The 21,365-nt window shown below is 47.0% G+C and overlaps 1 protein-coding gene across 3 annotated transcripts; it reads right to left on the reverse strand.

The window, feature by feature from the left end:
• Window positions 1-360: 360 nt before the first annotated feature.
• On the reverse strand, window positions 361-20,230 carry DAXX (death domain associated protein). 3 transcript variants are annotated; one of them, XM_069746294.1, is made up of 8 exons: window positions 20,170-20,230; window positions 17,064-17,326; window positions 15,822-16,638; window positions 8,081-8,229; window positions 6,728-6,878; window positions 4,914-6,048; window positions 950-1,070; window positions 361-818 (listed from the first exon to the last, which is right to left on the reverse strand). In XM_069746294.1, the coding sequence occupies exons 2-8, from the start codon at window positions 17,250-17,252 to the stop codon at window positions 765-767; spliced, it is 2,616 nt and encodes an 871-aa protein (XP_069602395.1). In that variant the 5' UTR covers window positions 17,253-17,326; window positions 20,170-20,230; the 3' UTR covers window positions 361-764. The 3 variants fall into 3 exon arrangements, with proteins under 3 accessions (XP_069602395.1, XP_069602393.1, XP_069602394.1); XM_069746292.1 differs by having other exon boundaries at window positions 4,914-6,051; XM_069746293.1 differs by having other exon boundaries at window positions 4,914-6,051; window positions 20,072-20,209.
• Between the last annotated feature and the right edge of the window lie 1,135 nt (window positions 20,231-21,365).

Below are 21,365 nucleotides of genomic sequence, written 5' to 3' on the forward strand. Positions count from 1 at the left end.
CTCGCTAGCTCGTGTGCTGCAGAGGATGGCTTTATTTCCTATGGACTTGTGCACTATAAAGGTTGTCATCAGCATTTTGTGGCTACATTTGGCATTTTCGGTACAGCACTCGCAGGGTTTATCGCGCAGACATTGGCCAGGCATTTCACAGCTTCTGTATATAAGACAATCGTGAACTCTGACATAAGGCCATGGCGTCACCATCTTCCATTTATACATGTCCGACCGGGCGCTCAAGACGTGGCGTGAGCTGAGCCTTTTACAGATGAATAGTAAAACTAGTGTTACTCAGGCTAGTGAAGGTTTACGTGAGCATGAGGCACGGAGACGTCTGACGAGGATATAGAAACGAGAGGCACATTGTACATAATATAACAAAAATTTAATCTCAAAGTTGTTTTTACAAAACAAAAATAAAGAAGGTATATATGGGAGAAGATATCCAAAACCCCCCAGGGAGATAATTAAAATATTCAAGTGTCAGATCCACTCAAAAATTAATACAATCTCACCCAGAGAGCCTTCCGCCAACACCCATATGGACTCCTCCAGACATCCAGGACGTACCCTGAGCTCCCAGTCCTAATAACTACCTACAATAGGAAGCGTGTACCTCCCGTCAGCCACACCGAACCCCAACATGTCCTCCTCATCCATATTGTTAGCATTCAGGTGCTGCTATTCTCCTAATATACAGACACAACACACCACATAGTCCCCCGTGGTCCCAAAAACCTGCGCCGTCCATTTATTGTACAAAGACGTCAATCAGAGAGGACAATCACTTCATCCGGGTCACACTGCGTGGAGACATGAGACTGGAAGAGAAAGCAGAAGAAACCAAAGATGGAGCCGCAGTATAACAGATGGGAGGAGAGGGGAAAATGTCACGTTAGAGGAAGCAGAATGATACAACTCATGGTTGGCTCGGTGTGGCCGGATCCCTCACCTTCTTGGTCGGCTTGGTTGGCGTATCCACCGGACTGCTGCAGGTCATCATCAGGCCCGGAGTGTCCTCGTCCTCAGTGATACTGTCAACGTCAGAAGAGCTGGAGAGCGACGTGTAAGAGCTGCCGAGCACAAGAATTGTATTAATATGCTGGAATTAAAACTGGTGCAAGAAAACTTACTCCTCAACATATATCCCTTCTCATCAGAGTCAATGGCTCCTGGTGAGTGGCCGGATATTGCTACATGACTCGTGTACAGGCACAGAATACACTCAGGAAAAACCCACATAAGTGGTGACTGAACGGCTCGTCTTTATGCAGCCTTCACCTACCAGTCGTGATGCTCTAGGCATATTACTAAAGGGTACCTGTCACCTAATCTGAACGCAGGGTAATGTAGGAGCAGAGACCCTGATTCCAGCTGTGTGTCACTTACTTGTGGCCATTCTGTGGTCCAACAATGATCTGTCCTAAAGGGGTATTTACACAAAGGTAAAAAAAAAAAGGTTTCCTGATAATTGTGCCGTGCAAACAAGCTGCCGTGAATGAGCAAAACATTTGTTCGTCAGGTGAAATGACCTTTCGTGCTGCTCAGATGATTATCGCTCTTGGCAGCGCATCGTTCGGTGTAAGAAGTGTGAGAACAATGGCAGCCTGTGTGCACTGGACCATTTATTACTGATCGTTTTATGTACAACGTTAAAGGGGTTTCCCAATACTGGACACCCCAACATAATGAAGTCTGGACCGCAATTAACACATAATTAGTGTATACCCTCCAGCAGCGGCACGGTTGTTCCCAGTGACGCGACTTGTGTCATGTGCAGACTGTAGAGACTGCAGCTCACCAATAGTCTGTGCGGGTAGACGGCCATTGTGACGAAACGGTAAAGGCTGCAGCCGACACGTGACAAGTCACGTCCCACCCCGAGAACACCGGTGCAGACATTGCTGGGACGGCGCGGCTGCAGGAGGGAACTATGGACTGCCGGTATTATAATGGAGGCTCTGAATTAATTAAATTAAACTGGGGACATCCAGGAGCAGATAACGCCTTTTAGCACGGACTGTCTAAACATTTAACGCTGCAGATCTGTTAATGTAAATGCACCTGTAGGCTTCACAGAGTATTGTAGTATTAGAGACAACACATTACATCTGGTAGCAAATGTCTCCGTGCCGCCAAGAACTTACTGAGAAATCCTTATGACATTGGTGTTTTGTGTATTGCCAAATTATTTACTACCCATCCCCCACACTTTTTATAGACACAATGAATGTCCAGATACACCAGGTCTGGCAAATGCTCACAAATGCCTAACAAGGTAGATAAAAATGGAGATAAAAATAAACACCAATTCTTACAGCCACCACCAAACTGGACAGTTATGTGACCTCACTGTTGGGTCAGGAGTAGTGATGAGCGAGTATACTCGTTACTCGGGTTTTCTGAGCATGAGTTTTTTTTGCGTGCTCAGAGATTTAGTTTTCATCTCCGCAGCTGCATGATTTGCAATGCTAGACAGCCTGAATACATGTGGGGATTGCCTGTTTGTTAGGGAATTCCCATATGTATTCAGCCTGTCTAGCAGCCGCAAATCATGCAGCTGCGCAGACGAAAACTAAATTTCCGAGCATGCCAAAATACTCTGAGACCACCCGAGTAACGAGTATACTCGCTCATCACTAGTGAAGAGCAGAATAAGATCAGGAACACAAATTGCAGGAGATGTTACTGACATCAAGAGGCTGGATATCCAGACATCAGTCAGCAATTATGGCAGAAGACGTGATCCTATTTCCCAAATATCTGATCCAACAAGCTGCACACACGGGTATGTATTCACTTCTCTAATAAAACAGACACTAGCAACTGAAGTATCTGATCTTACACCATGTGAACCCTCGCTTATTACCCTTGGTCTGACTAATCTGAGCTGCCCCCCGGGATGTATATGGCCTTACAGCCAAGTGCCGATGCAATGCCAGACACAACCTGTGATAGGAGCCATGTTCCTGTATGTCCCCCTTTACATCTTAGCCCACCATGGTTCATCCTTTTCCCATCCCTGCCCCCGTCCCATGTCTCACTGGTTCATCCTTCTCCCATCCCTTGTCTCACTGGTTCATCCTTCTCCCATCCCTGCCCCTATCCCATGTCGCACTGGTTCATCCTTTTCCCATCCCTGTCCCCGTCCCATGTCTCACTGGTTCATCCTTCTCCCATCCCTGCTCCCTTCCCATGTCTCACTGGTTCATCCCTTTCCCATCCCTGCCCCTTCCAATGTCTCACTGGTTCATCCCTTTCCCATCCTTGCCCCCTTCCAATGTCTCACTGGTTCATCCCTTTCCCATCCTTGCCCCCTTCCAATGTCTCACTGGTTCATCCCTTTCCTATCCCTGCTCCCTTCCCATGTCTCACTGGTTCATCCTTTTCCCATCCCTGCTCCTTCCAATGTCTCACTGGTTCATCCTTCTCCCATCCCATGTTCTTCTGGTTCATCGTTTTTCCATCCCTGCCCCTTCCTATGTCTCACTGGTTCATCCTCCTCCCATCCCATGTCTCACTGGTTCATCGTTTTCCCATCCCTGCCCCTTCTCATGTCTCACTGGTTCATCCTTCTCCCATCCCTGCCCCCTTCCCATGTCTCACTGGTTCATCCCTTTCCTATCCCTGCTCCCTTCCCATGTCTCACTGGTTCATCCTTTTCCCATCCCTGCCCCTGTCCCATGTCTCACTGGTTCATCGTTTTCCCATCCCTGCTCCTTCCCATGTCTCACTGGTTCATCCTTCTCCCATCCCATGTTCTTCTGGTTCATCGTTTTTCCATCCCTGCCCCTTCCTATGTCTCACTGGTTCATCCTCCTCCCATCCCATGTCTCATTGGTTCATCGTTTTCCCATCCCTGCCCCTTCCCATGTCTCACTGGTTCATCCTTTTCCCATCCCTGCCCCTTCCCATGTCTCACTGGTTCACCCTCCTCCCATCCCATGTCTCACTGGTTCATCGTTTTCCCATCCCTGCCCCTTCCCATGTCTCACTGGTTCATCCTTCTCCCATCCCTGCCCCCGTCCCATGTCTCACTGGTTCATCCTTCTCCCATCCCTGCCCCCTTCCCATGTCTCACTGGTTCATCCTTCTCCCATCCCTGCCCCTTCCCATGTCTCACTGGTTCACCCTCCTCCCATCCCATGTCTCACTGGTTCATCGTTTTCCCATCCCTGCCCCTTCCCATGTCTCACTGGTTCATCCTCCTCCCATCCCATGTCTCACTGGTTCATCGTTTTCCCATCCCTGCCCCTTCTCATGTCTCACTGGTTCATCCTTCTCCCATCCCTGCCCCCTTCCCATGTCTCACTGGTTCATCCCTTTCCTATCCCTGCTCCCTTCCCATGTCTCACTGGTTCATCCTTTTCCCATCCCTGCCCCCGTCCCATGTCTCACTGGTTCATCGTTTTCCCATCCCTGCTCCTTCCCATGTCTCACTGGTTCATCCTTCTCCCATCCCATGTTCTTCTGGTTCATCGTTTTTCCATCCCTGCCCCTTCCTATGTCTCACTGGTTCATCCTCCTCCCATCCCATGTCTCATTGGTTCATCGTTTTCCCATCCCTGCCCCTTCCCATGTCTCACTGGTTCATCCTTTTCCCATCCCTGCCCCTTCCCATGTCTCACTGGTTCACCCTCCTCCCATCCCATGTCTCACTGGTTCATCGTTTTCCCATCCCTGCCCCTTCCCATGTCTCACTGGTTCATCCTCCTCCCATCCCTGCCCCCGTCCCATGTCTCACTGGTTCATCCTTCTCCCATCCCTGCCCCCTTCCCATGTCTCACTGGTTCATCCTTCTCCCATCCCTGTCCCCTTCCCATGTCTCACTGGTTCATCCTTTTCCCATCCCTGCCCCCGTCCCAAGTCTCACTGGTTCATCCTTTTCCAATCCCTGCCCCTGCCTCATGTCTTACTGGTCTAGCTTTATTCTTTTGCTGCTCTTCTCTTTGTGATCTTCGGTGCGTTCCTTTCCGTTGAATATGCTCAGCCCATTATGGTTAGTCCAGTTCTCTGGCGACATGTCTTTCCGTTTTCGGCGAGGCGGAGAACGGTCTTCCTCTTGATCTGAAGGCTTACAAGAGTCTTTAATAAGAGAGGAGTTGATCTTTCTAAGTTTCAGGCGATGCAATGATGTTTTCCGCACTGGTGTGGCCATGTGTACTCCATTCCTACTGCGCAGTGGTGACAAGTCACAGTCTGTCTTGTTTTCACAGTCGTCCGGGGCTGTTGCCGCTGAGTGGACTTTGGTAAGGGTTACCTCGTCTTCCCTGATAGGACTATCTGAAGGTGTCCGATCCCTGCTGGCTGCAGCGTCAACCACGGAATCGTCGTCTTCATGGTCATGATTTCCTGCATTTTCTATACAGATTGTCTCCTCTTTCGTGCTTGCAGCATCACTGTCTATACTCGTCCTTCTTGACGCAGAAGGCTCTTCTGTATTTCCATCAGGGCAGCTTTCTTCTTGGCCAACAGGAGATGGAGGCGGCTCGCTATACATCTCTGCATCACTTGCCTCAGGTGAAGGATCATCTTCCGGTTCTGTGACGTCTTTACCATCTCCTTCCAAGTCATCCTTGTCTTTCACCATCAAGGACACCGTCATATCTGGTAGCAAATACTTTTCTGTGTTTTTATGATTTTCTTCATTCACTGTGTTGTCAGGAGAGGACTCGCAATTCAACAGCAGATCCTCCGTTTCCTCAAATTCATTAATCTCGGGACTTTGTCTCAAGACAGTGTCGTCTTGATTCTCCTCTGTTTGCTCTTCGGAATTTGTGGGGGTGTCGCAGACCTCCGGCTCCTCATTCTGTTCATCGTCAGACTTGGCTTTAGCAGGACTGCCGTTACTTGGAAGACCAGAGGAACCCGAGAGTTGTGCTTCCACCTCTGACTCCAGGGTGGTGTTTGAAGAGTCTTTATCGAGTGATGTAGAGGAAGCAGGGGATGAATCCTGTTCTGTTGCTTCTCCACCGTCTTCCTTTTCTTTTTCCCCGTCAGATGCCATATCCATCTTTTGATCAGCCTCATTTTCTTGGTCGGCAGCAACTTCTTCTAAATGGAAAAGACAGGAATGCAAAATAAGATTAGAGCAACGCCTCAAGGTCACATATCACTACAGTAATCCTGTGCAATGTGGTAGGACCGAGCACAGCTGTCATATGATATGTATGAAGCCTTATCCTATTTTTCATCCTAAGGAGCCTTTTGTACGTTATGCTGGCCTTTATCTGCACAACGCGAGGGTCCGGCTTTAGAGGAAAAGCTTTATTATTTATTGCTTTGTTAAAGAAAGCTGGGCCGCTCATACATGTCTTCGCATTTAGAGGGCATACAGCACACTAGGGGTACGTTCACACTGTATATGCGGGACTATATTACAGTACTGGCACTGGAGATCACATGTGGAAAATCTCATCAAGATACTGTAGAGAAAAGCTTCAGCATAAATTGACCAGTGCTGAAGATTTGACATCTGATCAGTTTTTGCTTTGTATTTTACCATGTGTAATAGAAAGAGCAAATTTTCAACCTGCAGAATTTATGCAGCAGAATCCAAGTCATTTGGTGCCAAATTAGCCAATGTATATTTGCTACAGCTTTTCCACTACATATCTGCCTAACAGGGCAAATGAAAAGGGGTCGTCTGGAAGAAGCTGTGGCTCTAAGTCACCTAGGTCCATTACATGGCAGAGGCCGTGAGAGGTATTTGGGCCAGACCCCACCTCACCTTCCTCGTTCTCTCCCTCCTCACTATCTGGACTTTCTTTACTGTGCTTCAGCTCTTCCTCAATGTCTGTTTCAGAGTTTTCTGATTCAACGTCTTCCTCTGATTCCCCCGATGACGACTGTGTTGACGACTGTGTATGCTTTCCAGATGTCTGTCATTAAGAGAAGAGATGTTACTCCAGGACAAAGCACCTCTGCAAGCAAGAATTATACAAGAAGCGATCTATCAGTGTCGGGCCTAATACTCCATGCAACTGAGACTGGCGGCCGTCATCCAAAATGATCCACCATGGTGTAAGGAAACAGACACCTAAGCAGACACTGAAACAGCAGAGGCTGCTTCTAACAAGAGGTGGAGGTGACAACAGAAGGCATGACAGCTGAGAAAATCAGAGGTAGGAAGTCTAAAGGTACCGTCACACTAAGCGACGCTGCAGCGATACAGACAACGATGTCGATCGCTGCAGCGTCGCTGTTTGGTCGCTGGAGAGCTGTCACACAGACAGCTCTCCAGCGACCAACGATCCCGAAGTCCCCGGGTAACCAGGGTAAACATCGGGTTACTAAGCGCAGGGCCGCGCTTAGTAACCCGATGTTTACCCTGGTTACCGTTGTAAATGTAAAAAAAAAACAAACACTACATACTTACATTCCGGTGTCTGGTCAGGTCCCTCGCCTTCAGCTTCCAGCACTGACTGGCGCTCACCAGTCAGTGCGGGAAGCTGAAGGCGAGGGACATGACCAGACACCGGGAATGTAAGTATGTAGTGTTTGTTTTTTTACATTTGCAACGGTAACCAGAGTAAACATCGGCTTACTAAGTGCGGTCCTGCGCTTAGTAACCCGATATTTACCCTGGTTACCAGTGACGACATCGCTGAATCGGCGTCACACACGCCGATTCAGCGATGTCAGCGGGAGATCCAGCGACAAAATAAAGTGCTGGACTTTCCCCAGCGACCAACGATCTCCCAGCAGGGGCCTGATCGTTGGTCGCTGTCACACAACGATTTAGTTAACGATATAGTTGCTACGTCACAAAAAGCAACGATATTGTTAACGATATTGTTCAGTGTGACGGTACCTTTATATTCGCAAGGTAAGCTTTCAGTGGCCGACACCACCTCTGCACAATTTCCGTGTTACCAGTACACTTTCTCTTGCAGCTTACGATGCTGTTGGACATTTTTCCAAATACTATTTGGAAGTCTTCACATCATCTCTACCAAATATCTCATTTCTCTGGGCAGGATAATTGTGAAAACTGTCAGGAAGGCCTTTATCAGCCCATGATGAGCTGTATGCGCAGTCTTCCTCCGCTCCCGATCTATGTGGTTTCTGCCATTGCACCTACCCGTCTCGTCTTCCTCCTGGTGTCCTCCTCGCTGTCATCCTGCAGTTGAGCATACTTCTTGATGATGGTATCAAGGCTATTCAGTGCCGTATTGCGGTTTTCGCGCAGACGTCGTGACAAGCTCAGGTCCTGCTGAGCGGGATCATTCACTGGAAAACACGTGCTAAGGGTTAATGAGACGTTCACACCTACTAAAATAGCAATCTGCTTTCTGCCCCGGCCACTAACGGGATTTCTTACAAACAAAACAGAAAAAGCTTCACAAGCAAAGTCACCAGCTACCAGGCATATGACATAAGGGCACGGTCAAGATCAGACATTAAAGGGGGATTCCCATCTCCAAGATCCTATCCCAATGGTGTAATAATATTAATAACAGGAAATCCCTCCAATTAGAAGTGTATTATAGTTCTTCTGATTAGCTATGTTGCTTACCCCATGTGCAGGGCATTGCAGTAGCTTAGGTATCCATGATTACAACCACTTATATAGTGACAGTTAGCCGCTAGTGTTCGTAATCCTGGATACCTAAGCTACTGAAATGCACATGGGGTAAGCAACATAGCAAATCAGAAGAGCTATACCACATTTCTAGCTGGAGGCATTTGATAATAATACTAGATGGGTATTTCCTGAAGGAACTACAGATAGTGCTTTGGAATGGTGCCCAGGCTGCCCCTGCAAGACTTTCACACTTGGGTGCCCCTCAGGCACTGGTTTGGTAGTTGTAGTCCCTCAGGGTTGAGCTTAACCCCCTGGGGACCTGCTGAGGCCACTTGCGCCTCCTAGGGCACATTTTATTTTGATCTTCAGAAAACGTGGGCAGGGCCCCTCGGGGGTCCGAATTGGTTGGCGAGGCCCCTCGGGGTCCGAATTGGGGGGCGGGGCAATAATAAGACTACAGGATAGTGCTTTGGAATTGTGCTGTGCTGTCACTTTAAGAGCTGATATTATCTGGCAAAACTGTGTCCTGGTGGGGTCATGTAGAGTTCGTAGGCGTTGGCATAGTAACTGGGTCTGACTGCACATAGCAATGAGCTAATCAGCCAGGTGGCAGTTGGCAGTTATTTTGAAATTGCCTCAGAAATCAGCCATTATACCCTATGGGAAAATTTCCCTATTGAAATACATAAATACATTGAGGCAATGCATTCCAATGAGGGGAAAAAAATTTTCAAACGCAAATTGCGCCACAACTACAAATCCGATCGACACGAAACATAGTTAGCACACCTCTCATGGACGCTGGCTTCGAAATGACGCCTCACTGGAGTCTGTGCGTGCAGCGGTTTGGGCCGCATTAATTGCGGACTGAATAATAATAATAAGAAAGAAGTTAACTACGATCGGATTACAAGATAGTGCTTTTTCAAAGCACTATAACGTGCAGGGGTGCATTCGTGCACTAGTATTCGTGTATTTTTATTCAAAGTACTTTTTTTCTAAGTACTCGGCAGTTATAACATGGCAGTTAGACGGGGCAGGAGACAGGTAAGAAAAACTAAATATATTCACTATTCCCTTGAAACAGAACAAATACTCACCATATTTATTTGTATAATCTATATCCTGGCTGCTGCATTCACTCACATTCACCGCCCGCGCATTAACTCTTTGCACTCCATCCATATCGGCCCCTCTGTCCTTGCCTCTTCTATGTATAGCACTCATGCTCTGTTCACATTGCTTAACAGCACAGATCCATTCAGTCCCACCATCCAACACAAGAGACGCTCTCACAAATCACTTAACCATCTGCTCACTCTTTCGATCCTCCTTCTCCTAGTCGCTGGAGACATCTCTCCAAACCCCGGCCCCCCATGTTATAGCCAGTCAAACCTCCCAATTGCTACACCCAGAAACCCCTCTAATCGTATTAATATTCCATGCATGCCTTCTGTCTCTTTGAATTGTGCCCTTTGGAATTCTCGCTCTGTGTGTAATAAACTCTCCTTCATTCAGGACTTCTTCCTTTCTAATTCTCTTAATCTCCTGGCTCTTACTGAAACCTGGATCCAGCAGTCAGACACCACCGCTGCTGCTGCTCTTTCATATGGTGAACTACATTTTTCTCATACCCCAAGATCGGACAACAGAGCAGGTGGAGGTGTTGGTCTGCTCCTTTCACCCAAATGTACTTTCCAAGTTATCCCCCAAGTACCCTCACTTGTCTTCCCTTCCTTTGAGGTCCATGTGGTCAGACTCTACGTCCCCTTCTCCATGCGAGTGGCGGTGGTGTATCGTCCTCCCGGCCCCTCTCATCAGTTCCTGGATCACTTTGCCACCTGGCTTCCACACTTTCTCTCCTGTGACACCCCCACCCTTATCATGGGTGATTTCAACATCCCTATTGCCTCTCCCCATCTGCTTCTCACCTTTTATCTCTATCCTCCTCTTTCGGCCTCTCGCAGCATACTAAAGGCCCCTTCACATTTAGCGACGCTGCAGCGATACCGACAACGATTCGGATCGCTGCAGCGTCGCTGTTTGGTCGCTGGAGAGCTGTCACACAGACCGCTCTCCAGCGACCAACGATGCCAGTAACCAGGGTAAACATCGGGTAACTAAGCGCAGGGCCGCGCTTAGTAACCCGATGTTTACCCTGGTTACCATCCTAAAAGTAAAAAAAAACAAACACTACATACTTACCTACAGCCGTCTGTCCTCCAGCGCTGCGCTCTGCTTCTCTGCTCTCCTCCTGTACTGTCTGGGAGCCGGAAAGCAGAGCGGTGACGTCACCGCTCTGCTTTCCGGCTCACAGACAGTACAGGAGGAGAGCAGAGCACAGCGCTGGAGGACAGACAGTGGTAGGTAAGTATGTAGTGTTTGTTTGTTTTTACTTTTAGTATGGTAACCAGGGTAAACATCGGGTTACTAAGCGCGGCCCTGCGCTTAGTTACCCGATGTTTACCCTGGTTACCAGTGAAGACATCGCTGGATCGGTGTCACACACGCCGATCCAGCGATGTCAGCAGGAGTCCAGCGACGAAATAAAGTTCTGGACTTTATTCAGCGACCAACGATCTCCCAGCAGGGGCCTGATCGTTGGTCGCTGTCACACATAACGATTTCATTAACGATATCGTTGCTACGTCACAAATAGCAACGATATCGTTAACGATATCGTTATGTGTGAAGGTACCTTTACTCTCCAACACATGAAGATGGAAACTCCCTTGACTTGGTCTTCTCCCGGCTTTGCTCAGTGGATGATTTCACAAACTCCCCTCTCCCACTCTCTGACCACAACCTTCTTTCATTCTCTATCAAGAACTGCCATCCCGCTCAGGTCACCCCCACTTTCCACACTTATAGAAACATACAGGCCATTAACACCCAGAAACTTATGAAGAACTTGCAGTCCTCATTGGCCCCAATCTTCTCCATCTCATGTCCTGATTCTGCTCTGAAGCATTACAATGAAACCCTGCAAAGTGCTCTGGATGAAGCTGCTCCTCCTATACATAAAACAACTCGGCACAGACGGCAACAACTGTGGCACACGCTGCAAACACGTTTCCTGCAGCGGTGCTCCAGGTGCGCAGAACGTCTGTGGAGAAAATCTAATCTACCCAAAGATTTCATCCATTATAAGTTCATGCTAAAGACATACAATTCTGCCCTTCACCTCTCCAAACAAACCTACTTCAACACCCTCATCACCTCCCTGTCCAATAACCCTAAACGTCTCTTTGACACGTTCCAGTCCCTACTCAATCCAAGAGAGCAGGCCCCAACCACGGATCTCCGTGCTGACGATCTGGCCAATTACTTCAAAGAAAAAATTGACCACATTCGACAGGAAATCATCTCCCAATCTCTTCATACCATGCACTGTCCTCTCTCCCCCACTGCATCTAGTTCACTCTCTGACTTTGAAGCAGTTACAGAAGAAGGAGTAAGCAGGCTCCTTGCATCTTCTCGCCCGACCACTTGCACCAGTGACCCCATTCCGTCACATCTCCTCCAGTCCCTTTCCCCAGCTGTCACCTCTCACCTAACAAAAATATTCAACCTTTCCCTCACTTCCGGTATTTTTCCCTCCTCATTTAAGCATGCCATCATACATCCATTACTTAAAAAACCATCCCTCGATCAAAACTGTGCCGCTAATTATAGACCTGTCTCTAATCTTCCCTTCATCTCTAAACTCCTCGAACGCCTGGTCCACTCCAGTCTTACCCGCTATCTCTCAGATAACTCTCTTCTCGACCCTCTTCAATCTGGCTTCCGCTCTTTACACTCTACTGAAACTGCCCTCACTAAAGTCTCTAATGACCTACTAACAGCTAAATCTAATGGTCACTACTCCATGCTAATTCTCTTGGATCTCTCTGCAGCATTCGATATTGTGGATCATCAGCTCCTCCTCACTATGCTCCGCTCCATCGGCCTCAAGGACACCGTTCTCTCTTGGTTCTCCTCCTATCTCTCTGACCGATCCTTCACTGTATGTTTTGCTGGTTCTTCCTCCTCTCACCTTCCCCTTACTGTTGGGGTTTCTCAAGGATCAGTCCTAGGCCCCCTACTCTTCTCGTTGTATACTGCCCCTATTGGACAAACAATCAGTAGATTTGGTTTCCAGTACCATCTCTATGCTGAAGACACCCAATTATACACCTCTTCTCCTGTTGTCACGCCGACCTTTTTAGAAAACACCAGTGATTGTCTTACCGCTATCTCTAACATGTCCTCCCTCTATCTGAAACTAAACCTGTCAAAAACTGAACTCCTCGTATTCTCTCCCTCTACTAACCTACCTTTGCCTGACATTGCCATCTCCGTGTGCGGTTCCACCATTACTCCAAAGCAACATGCCCGCTGCCTTGGGGTCATCCTTGATTCTGACCTTTCATTCACCCCCCACATCCGATCACTGGCTCGCTCTTCTTACCTGCATCTCAAAAACATTTCTAGAATTCGCCCTTTTCTTGCTTTCGACTCTGCAAAAACTCTTACTGTTTCACTTATTCATTCTCGTCTGGACTATTGTAACTCTCTACTAATCGGCCTCCCTCTTACCAAACTTTCCCCGCTCCAATCTGTCCTGAATGCTGCTGCCAGGATCATATTCCTCACCAACCGTTACACCGATGCCTCTACCCTGTGCCAGTCATTACACTGGCTACCCATCCACTCCAGAATCCAATACAAAACTACTACCCTCATCCACAAAGCACTCCATGGCTCAGCACCACCCTACATCTCCTCTCTGGTCTCAGTCTACCACCCTACCCGTGCCCTCCGCTCCGCTAATGACCTCAGGTTAGCATCCTCAATAATCAGAACCTCCCACTCCCATCTCCAAGACTTTACACGTGCTGCGCCGATTCTTTGGAATGCACTACCTAGGTTAATACGATTAATCCCCAATCCCCACAGTTTTAAGCGTACCCTAAAAACTCATTTGTTCAGACTGGCCTACCGCCTCAATGCATTAACCTAACGATCCCTGTGTGGCCTATTTAAAAAAAAAAACAATCAGGTTCCTCGCATTATGTTCCCATACGCTTATGCAGTTATTAGCCCTCTGTGTCGTTACTGCTACATACTTAGGCAATTAACTGGTTCATGCAGCTTTACATGAACACCCGATCCTTACACTATGGCCGGTCCGAATAACTAAAGCAATTGTTACCATCCACCTCTCGTGTCTCCCCTTTTCCTCATAGTTTGTAGCTTGCGAGCAGGGCCCTCATTCCTCCTGGTATCTGTTTTGAACTGTATTTCTGTTATGCTGTAATGTCTATTGTCTGTGCAAGTCCCCTCTATAATTTGTAAAGCGCTGCGGAATATGTTGGCGCTATATAAATAAAAATTATTATTATATAATATTATTCCTACTACATATTGGGATAAAATCTTAGAGATGGAATTGAAATACCCCTTTAAGCATACCATTCCATTGGGGAGGATAATTTTTTTTTTTTTACGCAGTCAAACCGGACCCTCGGAGTAGATTCATCCACTTTATTCAGGTAACTGGAATCCAAATAATGAAAGCTTGGACTTTGCTTTCCATGTTGTTAGTTGTTTATTTAGTAAGTGTTGGCAGACGACTGTGCCCGTCACCACCTACCAGGTACAGGCACTAATAAGAGGCACAGGTCTGTATCTGGGAGGAGGAAACTAGTGGAGGCACGCACTGACATCACATTCATTCCTTCTTCACTGAATTTTTGCTATTTTTTTTCTCCTTTTCAAAAACGAAATTCAGAATTTTGTTTAAGATAAATAAATAAATTGATTTGTCACCATTTTCAAAGAGCGCTCATTTTTTTGCTGATGGACTTGTATAGTGTTCTTTTCGCATAGAGAGCTGTAGTTTTTATTGGTAGCGTTTTGGTGGACTGACTGTTTCGATTGGATTTTTTAGGGAAGGTGCAGTCACAGGCTTCATAGAACAAAGATGGAGACCAGAGTCTTTAGTAAGCCAACGGGTGCCATGGCAACCCATTGTCCCCCCTTATGTCGAGGTGGGGGATGGGTGGGTGAAGAATTGGAATGGACCCCCATCCCAGATCTCACCAGTTAAATGCTGCTGGCAGCATCATTTAAAGTGTTAAATGGGAAATCTGAATCCACAGTTAAAATTATTCCTAGATGTCCACCAATTCAGTATAATAATTCAGTATAATAATTTACTCACACTTATAATGTGCTTTAATTAATTCCTTACCGCTTCCATTCTGCTATTTTTTTTTTTACTTCCGTTGTGATTTTTGTTGTAAAGGGACGTCATTATTGGTAAAGGGCTGTGGTCAATGCCAGTCACTTTCCCCACCCCGCCACGAAGCATCAGTAACGTCCATTTCAGAGGACCCCAAAAGTGACATCAATTTTTGGAACTGGTCTGTGCTCTCCACGTTCTCTGCTTACAATGCGCACTGACAGTGCACTCTCTTGTTACTTCTCATTAGAGCTGATGAGGGAGCGCACTGTCACTGTGCCATCAAAGGAATAAAGAGCTCGTTCTGAGCATGTGTCAGAATTAGCAACCAACACAAGCGCAATACAGTACAGCCTGGACTAGTCCAACCTCTAAAACAGACACATATAACCCTTTGTTTCAGGGTGGGGAAAAAGACTGTGCCTGTGACCACAGCCCGAACCCACTGTGGACATTCTGATTTGAGTATCCCACCATGCACTGGGGCGTCTCAAATGAAACGTCAATTGGAATGGAAAAAAAATAAAGCTGGAAGATAGAGCAGACAGGGGACTTTTAGTTAACATAATCAATCATTTCAATAACATATTTTAAGACAACATTGAGGATCTAATTTTACTTTGGTTTGGGACGACCCCTTTAAGCAGCAGTGATCAAAGTTTCTAATGGAGCATCACGCAGCTGGCACCTGCCGTATATGACATGGCCTGAGCACGAGTCTGCTCCATGCACCTGCATAGGAAATGCAAGTACTATGCCAAGAAGCGGTTACACAGGCAATTGGCAGGTTGCCGAATTTATGACCCCTCCCCACCATCCTAAGGAAAGGACATAAATGTCATTGTCTTTGGATAAGTGGTTGAAAACTAAATGCTCTACCCCTACTTGGAGCTCCCTGGAGAGCTACAGGGTCAACAAAGCACCAGAGACGATGTAGATGATATTTTATGACACACAAGACACATTCACTTCACAAATGATCTGAGATACAAGTCCGAAAGTAACCAAGAAAAAAAACAGATAAAACAACCACACAAAAATCAACTAATACGGCTGCGGCTGTCTACTCACCGCTCTTGTAGGGGTCAGTCAGGTGGCATCCAAAGTTGTAAATCATATCCAAATGTCTCCTGTCTTGCAGCTTATTACCAAGTTCTCGGAAGGCATCTTGGGCCATGCTTTGCATCTGCTTACGTGACAGTCCTAAGTTATGCTTCTCATTCGCTCGCTCAACCACCTGAATCACATCCCCATAATCAGGGAAGAGGTCTCTGCTACTATTGATGAACTTTTCCAGGCGCCGGTTGACTTCTGGGTACCGGGTGCCCCTGTACAGAATCCTCTGCTCGATGACGCGGCCGGTCAGACTCGAGCAGTCTTTTAGGTCACACAGTTTATCAAATATCCGCAGCAATTTGCGCTTGAGCCTGGACTCCTGGATGTAGGACGAGTCCTCATCTTCAAGCTCGTCCAGGCTCAGCTCTTTCTCCTGCAGCTTTTTTATTTCCAGGGAGTAAATTCTCAGCAGATTCTCCAGGTAGCGAATCTGACGCTTGGAGCCGGTTTTCTTTTCGGCCACGCTCCCGGCTTCACCCTCCTCCTCGATTTCTGTTGGCGTTTCTGCTTGCACCGCGGCGGGACGCTGGATGGCTTGTGTCTGCAGGACGACCTTGCGCTTTTGGGAGTTTGCTTTGAGCGAGGTGCACAGTTCGTTGATGTAAACAAAGACTTTGGAGCGCTTGGCTTGCACTCGAGTGAGACAACGGCCCAGGGTGTTTCTGAACTCCACCGAAGTCAGATAGGATGGATTGGCCTTGGAGTATCTTCCCTGAAGAAACGAGATAACCTCCGGGTGATCCGAAGTCAAATTTGAGCAGAATTCAATAAACTGAAAAAGAAAGATGTAACCCAGATTAAGACGCTGACGTGAAAAACTAACAACATAGATTCCATTTATAAAAGACGACTCCAAAAATACTGGGGTCACCAGCACCCCCTTCCCCCCCCCCCCCCTCCTGTGTTGTAAGATTAGCAGTCCCCATATAACGTGGCTATGTCGCAGTCTTGTCCTGTCCATAGAGACGACACCAGACCACTAATGGTGGCTGCAATCACATGACGCGACATCCCTACTGTGACAATCTGATGTGACACCAACAGAAGGGAACAGAAGCTCAATTTTAAAGTATTGGACCTACTCTCAAAGATCAACTTACAACATAGTAAAAAAATGGTGACAGAAGAGCAATAACAAAAAGTGCAATAGAATATAAGGGTAAGGAACGTATTAGAATAAATAGGACATGTCCTCACCTCATTAAACAGAGTCTTGTTTTGGGCAATGATCACCTCCGCCTTACTCGTGGCGCTGCTGCAGCTTTTTTCCGTCTTTCCATTGGTTTCCTTAGATGGATTGCGTGGACTTGCTGTGGCTTTTGAGGGACGTGGTGGTTTTTCCTCTTCATCGTCATCTAGTATGATGATTTCCTTCACTTTTGACATTTTTCTCTTTCAGGAACTCAAGGCTGTGACGGTGTAAACATGGCAGGACTTGCCAACTGACGACCGACGGTGACCTGTCAAAGATAAAGCAGTAATAAGGCCTTGTTCAGTCTACGTGTATGAAGTGTGTACGGTGGTTTCATCTGAACCCCTGAAAAAACGGGTTTGGGCAAAACCAATGGGACGCAATGAGCCAAAAGGACTTTAAATTGACTTTAGCTTTTTTTTTTGACGGTGTAGGTCTTTTCAGACGGGCACCAGTAGACTGACACCACCGTAAAACACACAAGGGGTTTATTTGAACTCCAATTGTGTCCGTGCAATCTGCGGGTTTCTGCATGTTGCCCACTACTAGAAATATAAGGATAATAAAATACACCTTTACTTTCATTCTAATTGTCCTGGCATCCCTGCCGAAGTGATGTGACTGGTGCCAGACCACCAGGGACCAGAGTAAAAATGTAAGCAATGGTTAATGTACTATTTCAACTTGTTACCTTCATAGAATTTCTCCTTTGCAGATTTAACAAATAACCTTGAATTCTCAGGACATTTGCATGATACCCACTGACCGTGCACAATTCTCAGCGGGTATCCATCATTTCTCCACTCAGCTTTCCATGGAGAAGAGTTTAAACTGAGACTTCCTTAAGAAATTAGCTAAGAAGCCTTTACACTGCAGTGAACGGAAACCACCGTGAACGTTGGCGGCATCAACAGATTTTTTTCCCTTTACCTTTGGTGCTTTAAGTCAGGGGTCCCCAACTCCAGGCCTCGAGGGCCGCCAACAGTGCAGGTTTTCAGGATTTCTTTAGTATTGCATCGGTGGTAATGTGATCATCTGCACAGGTGATGATTCCAACCCCTGTGCAATACTAAGGAAATCCTGAAAACCTGCACTGTTGGCGGCCCTCGAGGCCTGGAGTTGGGGACCACTGCTCTAAGTGAATGGAGTTTAATAGGAATCAGTCACCCCTGGACGATTTTGATCTATGGGCAGTATCTACATGGAACTTCTGCGCAGGCGAGTCTCTGCTACTGCGCAGCTACTCACCGCAGACACTGACCAAAGGAGGGTGGACAGTGTTCATGCACAGAGCATGTGCGGGACTACAGCGCCGAACAGGTTAGTGTGACGGAGATCCATTATAACGAAGTCAGGAGGCAATGGTTTCTTCCAGGCACCGCATGCTCCGAAGAAATAATTAGCATATATCAAATGGATTTCTTAAGATCTACACCACAGCTACGAGGCATACAGGCCAGACTGGTTTAACCATTCTATTACCTATATGCCCATAGTAATAGATTAAAATTGTCCAGGGGGTGACAGATTCCTTTTAAAGGGAAAACTCAGCCACAGTAAAAGTTGTTTCATAATGTATAAAATGCAAATTAATTCCTGCAATACTTATTTAGTGCCTCATTCTCTCACATTGTGTCGTATCTTATTAGGCAATTTTTATGCGGATTCTACAAATGATTTTCTGCAGCAAATACACTGCCATCGCCTTATTGCTGGCAGACCGGCCCATGCCGATGGATCAGACAGTGCGTCACGTATAGAGTTGAGCGAATTTTTCAAAAATCGATTCAGATTATGATCGGCGGCAAATATTGATTATGCAATATTCACCAAAATACAGCCGAATGTCATAGGAGTCAATGGGAGTAGAAATGACCGAACATGTTCGGAACCGATCATCAAACAAATTCGGCACAAATAGGGTAACAACATAGCAAATTCAGATTCGGGGACCGATCCCAACATATTCGCTCACCTCTAGTCACGTACCTCACTGTTACAAGTATCGCCTACAGAGCAGTGACGCAGATCACAGCTGATGTATAGCCACATACACATTAGCAGGGCTGTATCTCTTAGCTTGCATGCCGTAGCAATGCGGCCACAGAAACCTCTGCATTTTTTCAAGGAGGCGAGAGTCAGTTTCGTTCTTTGAGATAAGACAATGGCTGCAGGCCGTGCACCGCTGATCACTGGGCCCTGATCTCAGGATCCCCGGGGTCCCAGTGATCAGTAAGGCTACGTTCACATTTGCGTTGTTTGGCGCAGCGTCGTAGACGGATACTGACGCATGCGTCCCTATCTTTAACATGGGGGGAGCATGGACATGCGCCGGTATGCGTTGTAATACATTTTACAACGCATGCGTCATTTTGACGCACAAGACAGGGCGCAGACGACGCTACTTGTAGCGTTTTCCCTGCGCTGAATTTCCTGATCTTTACTATCTTATGACAACGCATGCGTCACAAAACGCTGCGTTGTGGGTTGCGTCCCTGACGCTGCGCCCAACAACGCAAATGTGACCGTAGCCTAAGATGCCCCTACCCTATGTGTAGGGTATAACGTGGCGGTATGGGACGGACCCCCTATAGACGTCCTCCCATCGGGTACACTTATGGCGCATCCGTAGGACGGCATCTACAGACGGTTACCGCGTGGATACAATATAAGTGTGTGAGGCGGGAATATCTGACCCCCATACAGAGGGCTGACCACCGGGGAGCAGAGGTGGCGGCCATATTGGATGTCACTTATAGGATAACCTGATAACAAAGGAGCATCTGTGCCGGCAGAGCAGTGCAGAGCTCCAGCTGGGGACAATGAGGTGCAGCAGCAGCTCCTGGAGGACCCTGCACAGACCCCAGTCACCTCCACAGCCATGGAGCCCTATAGGGAGCACAGGACACAGCCGGCTCAGCAGCGCCCCCGGCGGACGGGCAGGAGGCGACACCAGTAACTACACACGGCACTGAGGGATAACGGGCGCTCCCCGGACCCCGAGTACACTCACTGCGCCCCACGGGTGTGGGAGAAACTCGGCCATAGCGGCGGCGGAGGCCGCAACACCCCGCAAACACAACAATGACACGTCCCCGCTCGCCGTATTACCGCTCAGCGACTTCTCCCGCCACTTCCGGCCTCCTGTAATGTCAATGACGTCACGAGAGTCATTTCCGTTTCCGGAAAGATCCAGAGACGCCATGACGCGACACACACAGCAGGGGGCGGAGCCGGCGAGGTTCAAAGCTAGAAGAGCGCGCGGCGGGGCGTGGCTGCTCCAGTGTGACAACGTAAAGGCACGCCCACTGCGGAGGGCGTGGTCAGGGTGTATATAACGGCTGCACGTTAGGCGGGAGGCTCCAGTCACCTCGTGTGCGGAATTACGGCACTGCTGGGCGCCATTGTGCAGCTCTGCGCCATTTTTTTTCTCCTCCACTTCATGACCAGAGCCGTTTTAATTTGTATGCATCAAATTAATTTTTTTCGTTTTATAATGTATTTTTTTTAGTGTAATATTGGGAAGAAAATTATTTTTTTAATATTCTCCATGTGAGATAAATAAGGATCGTGTATAGAAGGGGCAGTGCGAGTAACGTGGTGCGAGTTCTAACTGCTTTTTATTAGTAAATCACATTTTTACATAAACTTTTTATTTTTTAACATTTCCTGAGACTTTAACCCCTTCATGACCCAGCCTATTTTGACCTTAAAGACCTTGCCGTTTTTTGCAATTCTGACCAGTGTCCCTTTATGAGGTAATAACTCAGGAACGCTTCAATGGATCCTAGCGGTTCTGAGATTGTTTTTTCGTGACATATTGGGCTTCATGTTAGTGGTAAATTTAGGTCAATAAATTCCGCGTTTATTTGTGATAAAAACGGAAATTTGGCGAAAATTTTTAAAATTTCGCAATTTTCACAATTTGAATTTTTATTCTGTTAAACCAGAGAGTTATGTGACACAAAATAGTTAATAAATAACATTTCCCACATGTTTACTTTACATCAGCACAATTTTGGAAACAAATTTTTTTTTTTTGCTAGGAAGTTATAAGGGTTAAAATTTGACCAGCGATTTCTCATTTTCACAACGAAATTTACAAAACCATTTTTTTTAGGGACCACCTCACATTTGAAGTCAGTTTGAGGGGTCTATATGGCTGAAAATACCCAAAAGTGACACCATTCTAAAAACTGCACCCCTCAAGGTACTCAAAACCACATTCAAGAAGTTTATTAACCCTTCAGGTACTTCACAGCAGCAGAAGCAACATGGAAGGAAAAAATGAACATTTAACTTTTTAG

Source organism: Ranitomeya imitator, chromosome 2, assembly GCF_032444005.1.
Source record: "Ranitomeya imitator isolate aRanImi1 chromosome 2, aRanImi1.pri, whole genome shotgun sequence".
NCBI classification, from domain to species: domain Eukaryota; kingdom Metazoa; phylum Chordata; class Amphibia; order Anura; family Dendrobatidae; genus Ranitomeya; species Ranitomeya imitator.